Source organism: Alosa alosa, chromosome 21 (genome assembly GCF_017589495.1).
Source record: "Alosa alosa isolate M-15738 ecotype Scorff River chromosome 21, AALO_Geno_1.1, whole genome shotgun sequence".
Classification (NCBI taxonomy): Eukaryota; Metazoa; Chordata; class Actinopteri; order Clupeiformes; family Clupeidae; genus Alosa; species Alosa alosa.
The window spans coordinates 11,908,612-11,921,111 of record NC_063209.1 but is presented as its reverse complement, the minus strand read 5'-3'; the positions used below and the strand labels follow the sequence as shown (position 1 = coordinate 11,921,111).

Below are 12,500 nucleotides of genomic sequence, written 5' to 3'. Positions count from 1 at the left end.
GCTGAAGAGACAGTGATAGCCAAATTCAAATGTTGTTTTCAGGGGGAAACGGACACTGATTCCCTAGTTATCACAACATTTACATTGTTTCTCTTTATTGAAGGTTTTGCTGTCACCTGGCTGTTCTTGTTGACTCTTGGACTGTTGGACTTTTGAGCTCTTGATTGTTTTCACTTTTCCCATCCTTTATATAATGGCCCTGTCAGAGACTTTCCTCACCCCCTACAACACAACCTCCACCCTCCCCCACCTCTTTCCCCGTGTCTGTCTCCAGTCTTTGTGTTGCCTGGCACATGTGTGGCTCTGGACCCGGCCCATCCAGAGCTCCATCAGGCCTCCTGTTTCTTGGCCTCGCTGTGCCTTTGTGCCCTGAGCTCTAGTGAAGTCCAGCCAGCTCCTTCCCCTGTTCTGCTCTGGCAGACGGAGATGCCCCACCCCCACCCCCACCCCCACCCCCCATCCCAGTGCTCTCTCACAAGCCATACAGTGACCCGATTTCACCCAACCAGCATTAATTACCCGTAGCAAATTACCCACAACCCTTCTGCATTGAGACATCCACAAAATGCAGTGTCATCTCCTATGAGAGGGCCCCTTCTCACAATGGGAGCTGCATGAACATGAATAATACAGCATGGAATGTGTTGCTTTCAAACAAGGAAAGGCTACTATGTAAATTGCAGTTTATCTCATATCACAAATACATTATCACCATCAGCATTTTTAAAGTGAAATAGTTTATGTTTGGTTACGCGGGGAGATGAAATTAAGTGGACTTTGACGTGGTACAGATTCCAGACGACCGTGCTTTCTCGCTCCGTCTGCTTGTGGGCTTCAGCTCCTCTGGTTGCAAGGTCCTTTGATGTGAGCCTTTAAAAGAGGCTGCAGCGAGGGCACATGCTGAGTGAGGAGGGGTGAGATGGGGTGGAGGGTGGGGAGGGGTGTTATCCCAGGGACCATTTCGGCTCGGCTCGGTCCCCTCCGCAGCAGGCTTTAAAGAGTCCCGACCTTTATAAGCTCTCTCTCTCTCTCTCTCTCTCTCCTTTCTCTCTCTCTCTCTCTAACTCTGCCCTCTCTCTCTCTAACTCTGTGTCTGGCATGTCTCTCTCTTTCCTCTCTCTCTCTCTCTCCCCCCTCTCTCTCTCTAACTCTGTGTCTGTATGTCTCTCTCTCTCTCTCTCTCTCTCTCTCTCTCTCTCTCTCCCCCTCTCTCTCTCTAACTCTGTGTCTGTATGTCTCTCTCTCTCTCTCCCTCTCTCTCTCTCTCCCCCCCTCTCTCTCTCTAACTCTGTGTCTGTATGTCTCTCTCTTTCCTCCTCATACTATCTCTTTCTTTCTGCCTCTTTCTCTTTTTGTCTCTTTTAATATCTTTCTCAAGCTCTCTCTCTTTCTGTCTCTCTCAATCTCTCTTTCTAATACTAGCTCTTTTTTCACTCTGTCTCTCTCTTTCTCATACAGTCTTTCTCTCTTTGTTTTTTCTCTCTTTCCTTCTTTCTCGTTCTGTATTTGTCTTTCTTCCTCCTCTATTTCATTTCTGTTCTTCCCCCTCTATCTCTCAGTCTCTCTGGTGTTCTCTTTTTCCCAGCCTCTCTCTTTCTCTGTCTGTCTGTCTTTTTCTTTGAGTCTCTCCATCTTTATCTCTTCCTCTGTCTGACTCTTTCACTCTCTTTCTGTCACTCTCTCCCTCTCCTACCCTCTGACTCCTAAAACCACTGGGTGCCTCTCCCTTGGCATCTGTCTATCTCTTGATATTTTTTCTCTCTTTTTTCCCCCATCACAGACTCACTTCACTCTATCGGTAACACTGTCTTTTCTCCTCCCTGTTTTTCACTCTGACTTTCTCTCTCTCTCTCTCTCTCTCTCTCTTTCTCTTTCTTTTGATTTCTATCTTTCTTTGCGTCCTCATCTAATGCTATCTTGAGGTCTGTTTCACTGCTCTTGCTCATACTCCCCCCTTCTCTGCCCATCTTCCCCATCGCTGCCTGTCCCTACCAGTGTACTGTATGTTTGTATAATATTGAAAGGTCTAGCAGATGGTAGGTCCTCACAAACACAGAAATATAGAGAAACACACACACACACACACACACACACACACACACACACACACATACATAGTCAGCCACAAACTGTTTCTTTTTTTCTCATATGCACACACACACACACACACACACACACACACACACACACACACACACACACACATACACATAGTCAGCCACAAACTGTTTCTTTTTTTCTCATATGCACACACGCACACACACACACACACACACAGTCATACACAACAGCAGTTAGGGCGGCGGGCTCCTCTCCACCCCTGCACATCCCTGACAGGCCTGACAGCAGCATTAATACTCTTCAAGGAAGTGGCCGGAGAGGGAGTGAGCAGAGCACTCCAGCGACGGCCCGCAAAGAATAGCAGGAAGAATACCCTCCTTTCCCACCCTCCTTCCCACAAGTCAGAGCAGCAGCAGCAGCAGGCAGAGAGGGAGAGAACACAGCTCAGCCATGATGGGGTCCTCTGTGCCCTACTGATGGAAGCCCATTCTAGGCTGATGTCTCTGTCATCCTTGGGCAGAGGCTGATTAAGTTACTTGGGTAGCCCCTGCAGAGGGGAGGCTGGGGAGATGCACTCTAGAACGCAAGAATGGATGAAAAACTTTATTTACGCACCATCAAAACACCAATATAACCGTGTCAAGCAGACATTACCAGCTAAACACCAGCCTATACCTGAGCCATGGATGGTAGCTACTCCTCCCCTCTCATCTCTGTGGAAAGGAGGCTGGCACTCTACAAGATAAATAAGAAAGATTCAGTGATTGAATGAATGAATGAATGGATGAAAGAAAGAAAGAAAGAAAGAAAGAAAAATAAAGAATAAATGATTGAATGAATGAAGGGTTATTCTAGATGCAGGTCAGAGCGGTAAAAGTTAAAAAGTGCCATAATTTATGGGCTTGTTTGTTCACTCAGATCCTCCGCTGCTAATTTGCCACTAATTAACGGTGAATTAAATGTGAATTGCAAATGCAGGGGGAGTGAGGATAATGATAAGGTTTATTTTGATTTAACGTGCCGAGATTGATCTGCGAATGAAAATTAAATTCACCAATTTCATTGGACGGGGAGGCCCATGGCATCTGTTTTGCAAACTGCCTCTCACTTGGTGTCAATCAATATACTTTTTCATCCATTTTGTGTGTGAATCGGTTTGTTTTTCCAAGATGAATGGAGTTGTACTCAGGCAGGCTGAAGAAAGCATATTTAAAAAGGCGTAGTGCCACTTGAGCTCACTCGTTTCATCAATAAGCTTGTTTTTCCTCCCATTTGATATCCTGCAACGCGCCAGGCTAATACCCTTCCCTGTCCCACCCTCAACCCCAACCCCCACTCACTCACCCCCCAGAGACTGGCCTAAGCCTACGTAGCTGACCGTCTCTACCCTGACTCCCAGAGAGAATGCTTCAAATACAATTTCAACTGCAGCCAGAATCTAATCAACTGTCACCCTGTCCCCCTCAGCAATCATAAGTTGGGAGTAAGCGTTGGGAGAGAGATAGAGAGAGAAAGAAGGAGAGAGAGAGAGATTCTGCTGACAAACAAACAGCCAGGCAGCAATGAAGAGCAGGGTGAATACACAACCTCCCTTTGCACCAGGCATTCGCTCCAGGCAAATACACAGTTTTTCTTTTTTTCTTTTTTGGGCAACTCCACTTTTTTGCATGTCTTGTTTGTTTATTTATTTATTTATTTATTTATTTATTTATTTATTTATTTATTTATTTACTTATTTTTTTCTGCTGCTGCTGTTGCAGACTCGTCTATTTAATTTGGAAACCTGGGTGAAAAAAAAAAAAACGACCAGGCCACATTACTTCCTATAACAGACGGCTTTAAATGTTAACTACAGATTCCTTCCCTCACAGACCCACAAATTTAGCCACAATCACTCAGGAGGGTCCAGTGATGATCATACAAGCACACACTCACACTCACACACACACACACACACACACACACACACACACACACACACACACACACACACACACACACACACACACACACACAAACACAACACACACACAAACAAACACCACACACTCACCCCTTTCCCTGAACTCCCATGCCCTTACCGTACCCCTTGGCGATGTCCGTAGGCCGGTGGACATTATCATGTGTGTGTGAGGCTGTGGACTTGGACTAATTGAAATCTCTGTGTGTTTTGGCATTAGGAGAACTTGCTTGGGAATGGTGGCAAGAGATCAAAACACACACACATACACACACACACTCACACACTTGCACAGACACACTTACACACTTACACTTACACACACACACACACACTTGCACAGACACACTTACACACACAATTACAATTATACACACACACTTACACACAGACACTTGCAGACACACTTACACACACAATTACATGTACAATTACACACACACACACACACACACACACACGCGACAGACTCATTTTCCCCCTGCTAGAGACAATCCCTCCTCCTTGAGTTAATCCCCCTCCAGGAGCGCTGAAGTGACTGTTTTACCGGGCGTTTGGTGGCAGCTCGCGGCTCGGCTAAGGTCACCGGTGGAAGAGAAGAAAGATGATGAGGTTGAGCGCGAGGTGCGGCCGACGTTTAGCTGGGGTGCTGGCCTCCCAGCGGAGGTAGATTGGGGTTAGTCGCGCTGTAAATGTGCCGTAAAACAAGGCGATGAAGAAGAGAGAGAAGAAGGATGAAGGAGTAGGAAAGCATTAAGGTTTGTGTCTCCGGGAAAGGACAAGGGCAAACACAGGAGAGCACACCTCCTCTAATGAAGCTCTGCGGCTAGCCAACGCACGGCCGCAATAAGAGAGGGTCTAGCCAATACTGAGGCACAAGAGGGCCAGAGAAAAGATGGCTGTTCTTCCAGGAGAATGCCCCTGGTGATTGTTAATTGATTGAGATGAATTGCGGGTCTTGTAATTGATGTCTGCATTGTCAACGTTTTATATGAAGTGGGATAGCGAGGATGGTGTAGGGTTATTATACAGTAGTTGCAGTTTCCCTCCTGCACTCGCTGCCGTAAATATGTCGGATGGAAAGTGGCGAGTCTTTTTTTGGCGTGTGAAGGAGTTTTACAATTGGGGCAAGGTGTTTACGAGGGCCTGCTTGGCACCAGCAAACAATGATGTTGAGCAAAGCGAAAAAAGGCACCGGCACAATGACACATTTACGAGGTGGACCACATCACTATAAAAGCCCTGCAGACCCAAAACAGACTGCAATACACAGTGAGGGAGCATGCAGAATTATAGGCCCAGAACTAAAGTCCTCTTGTACTTCTACCGACAAACTGTGCTGAGAAGTTGTGCTAAACGCTGAGATTTGAGTACTAAATGTGTTACTGTATATTGCGTGATATTTTTAGCAGCTTCTCTTGTTTCATCAGGTCCCTGTGTGTCAGGGTCATATGTAGGTTAATAACACACATGCATACACATACACATATACTGTACATACACACACACACACACACACAGACAGAGACACACACAGTCAGACAGGGACTTAAGTCTCAGGCAATAGCGGTGTGACTTTTTACTTCTCCTCTCTGCAAAAGTACATTTTCCATTTCCCGCCACAGTTCTAATTACTGAAGACAAATAAACCATCAGAGGATAGCGGTGGTTCGGTGCGGCCCAGGAGTGCGCACCACGGCTCGCGCGGCTTTTCGACATTCCCCTCCCCACTCCTCCCCGCAGATTTCCATACAGTAACGCACTAACGTTTCCTGCGCATCTCTCTCCTTTTCCTACCGCTAAAAAAGGGCCGCTCGAAAAGAAGAAAAAAGAGTCCGTACCAATTCTCCGAGCTCATCACACATTTACCATATTTTCAAAGAAAGATAATTTTTCACTACTGAAGTTTAAAAGCAGATGCAAATTGGTTTGAACTACTTTGAGTTTTTAATTAGGTATTCCTCTTCTGCTGGGACCCGAGTGTCTGCATTTCTTAGCAGGCTTTTGTGCTGCCGCGGTGGTGTCACATGTGCTTGCTGCAGACAGGAGAAAGACATTTTAAAGGCTTTGATGTGCTCAGGAAACTTCATCTTGATCTAAATACAAGGCTAATGCAGGAGCGTTGTCCGCTTGCCTGCAACTCCACGGGCCTCGCAAATAGTTTCAGCTCACTTTCATTTCTACAGCTAACTTTGCTTTTGTGGCAGGGGAAATTACTTTATTGGAGAATGGGGAGTATAATGAAATCATGACCATTATTAGTGTAGTATTGTTATACTATTATTGTAATTAGCATTAGGAGTAGTACCAGCCGCAGAAATCATAATAGGAGCAATTGTTGTAGCACTATTATTCAGGGTTTCTACGCAGTATGGAAAACCTGGAAAAGTATGGAATTTGATTTGAGTAATTTCCAGGTCTGGATAAGTATGGAAAAAACAAATAAGGGTATGGAGAAATATTTGTGTTTCCAGACTATTGCATGTACAGTACTAATCACTTCACTCAGGTCAAAATGAACCATTCCTACTCTCTAGCTTAACTGTCAGTCCACATCATAGTCATCAAGATACAATTGAATACAATTGAAAAAAATCTCTCCCACAAGGGGACCCTGGTACCAAAACCAAATCGAGAACCCCTGTTCTATGCACATGCCCTATACCATTGTGCACTGGTATGTTTGCGTAGCTCTGCTATTTTCGGCTAAAACACTGGTAGACTTTTTTTGATTTTGTAAAAGTTACCAAGACATGGATACTGCATTATCTGATAAACTGTTATTGCAAACAAATAATACTGTTTACAGTGATTTCTGAGGCCTCTGCCAGCAGTGCACTAGTCATATGTAGGATATGCTGTATCTACAGTACAGAGAACTAAACATGTGAGTGCACCCAACACAGCACTTCCCCAATGAAAAGTATCCAACAATGGGCAAGTGTTTTCTGAGGGCTAACAAGTTAAAAATCTAGAGAATTTTGGAAATATGAGTTTGGAAAAAGTATGGAATTGTGAAATGGAAAATTTGTAGGAACCCTGATTATTGTGAGTATAGTTGTAGTTTTATCCTAATTCTATTTTTTATTGATGCCATAATATTTTATTTATTCCTTGACAACCAGTCATCAAAACTGTAAAGCTTGAGTTTCCCCTTGATTTTGTAGTATGCAGGCAGTTGATTCATAGCTAACCACAAGGCTCTTTTCCATTTTCTCAATGAACACCTAGAGCTTTTCAGCCGTGTCAGAGACAAGCACTGCTCTTTGAGGTAGCAAGTGCTTATCATTATTATTTTAATTAAGGAAATTCCTTGATTGTTCTGGTGTAAACATGTTTTTTTTTTCTTTTGTAAATGAGAGGAGTGCTTCATGAGCTCTTTGTTGTTTTAAAGGTCCGTATGGATTTAGACTTCATAGCTGCTTTGAAAGGATCATTAGGCATGTATGAAAGACAGCGTTAACTGTTAAATGTGTGCTCAGAGTCAACCTCAGAAGATCTCGCTTAATTGCCTGTCTCTGTTTTAGCACAGTAATAAGCATATCATCTGTGTGAGGTATTTAAAACAAAAGATGGGAAGAGTAAATAAATGTAAAAAAATCTTGAAATTGCTCTGCTGTCTGTCACCTGTTCTGCTGTCATGTACTGTATGAAGTAATGTGTGCTGGTGTTTTTGTTCTTGCATATACAGAATCATACTGTTGTGTCCATGTGTACATATATGTATGTCTACTGTATGTGGGGCTGTAATACTCTGTGGAGATATATTTATGCATTTTGACCCATTTTCTGTGTGTGTTTCTGTGTGTGTGTGTGTGTGTGTGTGTGTGTGTGTGTGTGTGTGTGTGTGTGTGTTTCTGTGTGTGTGTGTGTGTGTGTGTGTGTGTGTGTGTGTGTGTGTGTAAGTGTGTGTGTGTGTGTGTGTGTGCGTGCGTGCGTGTGTGTGTGCGTATGCGTGTGTGTGTGTGTGTGTGTGTGTGTGTGTGTGTGTGTTTCTGTGTGTGTGTGTGTGTGTGTGTGTGTGTGTGTGTGTGCGTGCGTGCGTGCGTGTGTGTGTGTGTGTGTGTGTGATGCGTGCGTGCGTGCGTGTATGTGCGTGTGTGTGCGTGCGTGCGTGCGCGTGCGTGTGTGTGTGTGTGTGTGCGTGCGTGCGTGCGTGCGTGCGTGTGTGTGTGTGTGTGTGTGTGTGTGTGTGTGTGTGTGTGTGTGTGCTTGTTTTCACTCTTTTCTCCGCAGCGGTGCACTTGTTCGGTCTGACCTGGCACCTGCGCCCTGCCGACCCGCAGCTGTATGAGAACGGGGTGAGCAAACTGAACCGGCCGCCGGACACCAGCCTGGCCACCCTCCCCCCTCTGGAAGGCCTCGGCCCTGACAAGAGCCCCCGCGTGAAAGGAGGTAAGCCACGCCTGAACGGCAAGCAGGAGGAAGGCTTCACTCAAACCACAGTGGCACCTGCTAGTTACCAGGGAGGAAACGGCATGCACTCAATATGTTTCAGTCAAGTCAAGTCAAGTCAAGTCAAGTCAAGTCAAATCAAATCAATGTGTATTTGTACAGCACATATTGTGCAGTGTTACAATACAAGGTGCTTTCCAAATACAATGAAATATGAGCATATGAAAACAAGACCATATGAAAACAGTGCCAGTCTGTTCTATTGCCAGGACTAAATGCATGTACGTTAAGAAATTATAAGAAAGGGGAAGAAACACACTTGCATAAATGTTAAAGATTGTTGAGCATCTGAAATGCACTGGCTCTATGCCAAAAACATGTCTGTATTTGAGATATTCAGAAAAAAAAATGTTTATGCATGTTTAGCTTTTTTCCTCTCTATGCCATGTAGGCCCCTATGATTGACAAGTTTATCTGGGGCTTTTTATTGGTTAAAAAAAAAATACATCAGTAGAACCCCTTGCAGGAAGGGGTCTGCAGAGCTGGAAACCGATATGAAGCTAAGAACCTTATGAGTTCTAACAGTTCTTCAAAGAGCCATTTATCATACATCAGAGAGTTCTTGTGGGGACCATATAAGCATTCTTTTTGCATACGAGGGAAAGAATTCATTCAGAGACATTCACCTGACCCTCTATCAAGATACAAGACATTTGACACGTCAAATCAGATGTCATGCCTGTCATCTCTCCTTACCCATGTCCTTTTACCAATATCAGTAATCAGCATGACAGGTCTGATGTTTTAGGCTGTGGCAGCTCATTAAGTCATTACATGGCCTGTGATAGTATTTGACATTAAAAGTGGTTTCATGATTACATGCTAGCATGACACTGACATATTATGTGGGTAGACACTGCTTATCATAACTGCTTGTCATAACATAACAGGATAGAGCATCTTCTTTGACATGTCTGGAACATGATCATGCCTAGCTTGTCATGTCCATGTAACATGATGTAACCTAGCTCTATCTTATTCTGGCTGAGAGGAAGGTCACTGTCTATGTCTCCAAGGACTAGACTTTCATGTTTAAAATGCTGCTCGCAGCTGTGAACGTTCACTGTTGATATGAGAGGACCCTACATATATATTTTTGATATATTTGTATTTATTTTTTTCCCCTTGTTGTTTGCGTAAGAGCACTTTGGATTTGCTTTTTCTCCAATCTCGCTCAGATTGAGCTCGGTCTGCGTTTGAGCAGCCAACATATGATTTCCCAGCCGAAACACACGCTTGGGTCAGTCATCAGTCTCCAATGTGTGGACGGGCATAATGTGTCTCATTTTATCTCCACTCACCGTCACACAGTCACATTAAGTGATAGACGAGGAGGGGTTTGGGGGAGATAACACTCACTGTCTCTTTCCTCCTTTCAAATGATGCCTTAAAAGACCATTTTTATGACGCTCAATTCTCCGCTGACATCCGGAGTGAAATGAATATATCTCATCCAGCCTGACATCCAGACGTCAGTAGGTTTCAATTATCACTCTCCTCAAGTTTCCTGCTGTGTGTGTTTGTGTGTGTGTGTGTGTGTGCGAGAGAGAGAAAGATAGAGATAGAGAGAGAGAGAGAGAGAGAGAGAGAGAGTGTGTGTATTGTAGATATGTATGTATATACTGTATGTATATATGTACAGCCTATGTGTGTGTACTGTATGAGATTACATGAGATTCCATCCGTCGGCAGTCATATCAGATACCAGCAATGTTTGCACAGATTTATTCAGTCACTGCCTTTGTTTTCATTTTCTCTCAGTCGGCTGCCTTGAAGACTTATGTTTCTTGCCAGTGATGATCAGTGTTGGCCAAATTTGAAAAGTTACTTTCATCTGTGACTACTCGGCGCAAAGAGGAGAAAGCAGAAGAACAATGTTATTATTAGACATTTAGAGATTCATTTCACTGGGCTCCTAACAAATTCAGCGTCTCATCTATTAGATTAAGGCACCCTCTCTCTCCCTCTCCCCGTGCTCTGTAACCGGGCCAGTGATGAATATTGTATTAGGACGGAGCACTTTAAAATCAGGAGATCGCACCGGAAATGATTACAAATTCATTAGAACGTTAGTGTAATTGCTTAATCTTGTTACCATTTACTCTGCGTGCCTAGAATGCAGCAGCTGGGGAGTGACGGAAGGAGCTAGTGCGCCGTCTGCCAGGCAGCCGTGACAAGCCTCAGTCGGGGTTTCACATCTCGGAGAGTGAAAAAAAAAAACTCCCAGAATGCCGTTCTGTTTCGTTCAGGCTCAAGCTCAATTCACAGTCAGAATGCACACAGAGACTGAGAGATAGAGTGAGTGAGAAAGAGAGAGAGAGAGAGAGAGAATGAGAGTGAAAGAGAGACTAAGATGGTGAGAGAGAGAGAGAGAGAGAGAGAGAGAGAGAGAGAGAGATGTGTGATGGAGGTGAAATACGACACAAGCATCACTGTTGCAACAAACTCAAGGTTTTAATGAGTGGATGAAGTGAGGGGTCTTGACGCTGATTTTCTCCAAAAAACCCCCGAAATACAGCACTAAGTACGATGCTCAAAATCCGTTGACAATGAAGAATAGACTCCAACAGCTTGCGTCAAAAGCATAACACCAAAGCTTCTTCTATTTTTTGGCACTGCACACGTTAATATGTAACGCATCGTCTCCAGGCCTACTCTACTCTCTCCTCTCCAGGAGCCTGGTACACTAATCCTTACCATTGCCACGTAGAAGGGAACAAAAAAAAAAGAAAAAAAAAAAACTTACGAGGGTGGGATTAACAGAATTTATAATGTCACATCCAGTGAATCTCAGACAGGGTGTCAAATTAAAGTCACCAGGTACACGTCGCTCAGGTCCCAGGATGACAGGGCGTTAATCCGTGCGCGCGTAGATGACAGTATTAAAGTTGGAGCCAGGCCCTGCAGGAGAGACAGCCTGTCAGGTGGAGTTAAGATCAACCCCCATCGCATCTCGGCCTGCCTCTCCGCTCCTCTCCGCTCCTACATGCGAAAGAGCCTTTTCGGATGGCTAAGCTAGCTCCACTGGCTCTGTGAAAAAAAAAAATCCTCTCAAGTAAGGAAGATGAATGCACACGCGTCATTGAAGGAGCAGTCACATCGTTTTTGTATCCTTGCATTTCCTCTCCTCTCCTTTTCTCTCCATCTCTTTCTTTCCTTCTTTTTCTCCAGCGGATTTTGTGTAGAGTCACGGACATGATTGGAATTGTCTGTGAGAGCCAATGACTGGTTTATAATTACACATGGCAAAGTGAATCACTCGCCGATTTTTTCAGGAGCTCATTGCGTCAGCGTAGAGATGTCATGATTCTGACTCGTTCTGATGGTTTCTGTGTGTGTCTTTGAGTGTGACTGTGTCTGTCCGTATCTGTTTGTCTGTGTCTGCCTTTGTGTATGTGGTAGTGTGTGTGTGTGTGTGTGTGTGTGTGTGTGTGTGTGTGTGTGTGTGTGTGTGTGTGTGTGTGTGTGTGTGTGTCTATGTGTGTGTGTGTGTGTCTGTGTGTGTGTGTGTGTCTGTGTGTCTATATGTGTGTGTTTTTGTGTGTGTGTGTGTGTGTGTGTTTGTGTGTGTGTATGTGTGTGTGTGTCTGTGTGTCTATATGTGTGTGTGTATGTGTGTGTTTGTGTGTGTGTGTGTGTGTGTGTGTGTGTGTGTGCGTGTGTGTGTGTGTGTGTGTGTGTGTGTGTGTGTGTGTGTCTATATCTATGCTTCTCTGTGTGTGGGCAGAGCAGGCACACGGTGCTGTGATTCACACACATGCTAATGAGTGACTGTTCAATTAAATATCAGGCATGTGCGCGGGCACCCTCCACTGAGCCGTCGAGAACATGCCGAAGCCTTCACGGACATTAAATCCCTTTTAATTAGCCCCCCATTAATTCCCATTCACCCCACTGATAACCAACCTTTGGCTTTAACAAATAGGCTCCTCGATCCTGGCCTGCACAAGAGAGCGTATAAAAGTAATGTCGTCGTGCGTTTGCCAGTTGGAACAGAGCACGTTCCTCTCACCTTGCAGGCAGA

General features: G+C 44.6%; 1 protein-coding gene across 1 annotated transcript in view; it reads left to right on the top strand.

The window, feature by feature from the left end:
* The window catches only part of LOC125286290 (teneurin-1-like), a 200,747-nt gene that overhangs the window by 74,506 nt on the left and 113,741 nt on the right, over positions 1-12,500 (top strand). The window contains exon 6 of the mRNA XM_048231227.1: positions 8,258-8,416. Within this exon, the coding sequence (XP_048087184.1) occupies positions 8,258-8,416 (159 nt within the window). The remainder of the gene's footprint in view (positions 1-8,257; positions 8,417-12,500) is intronic.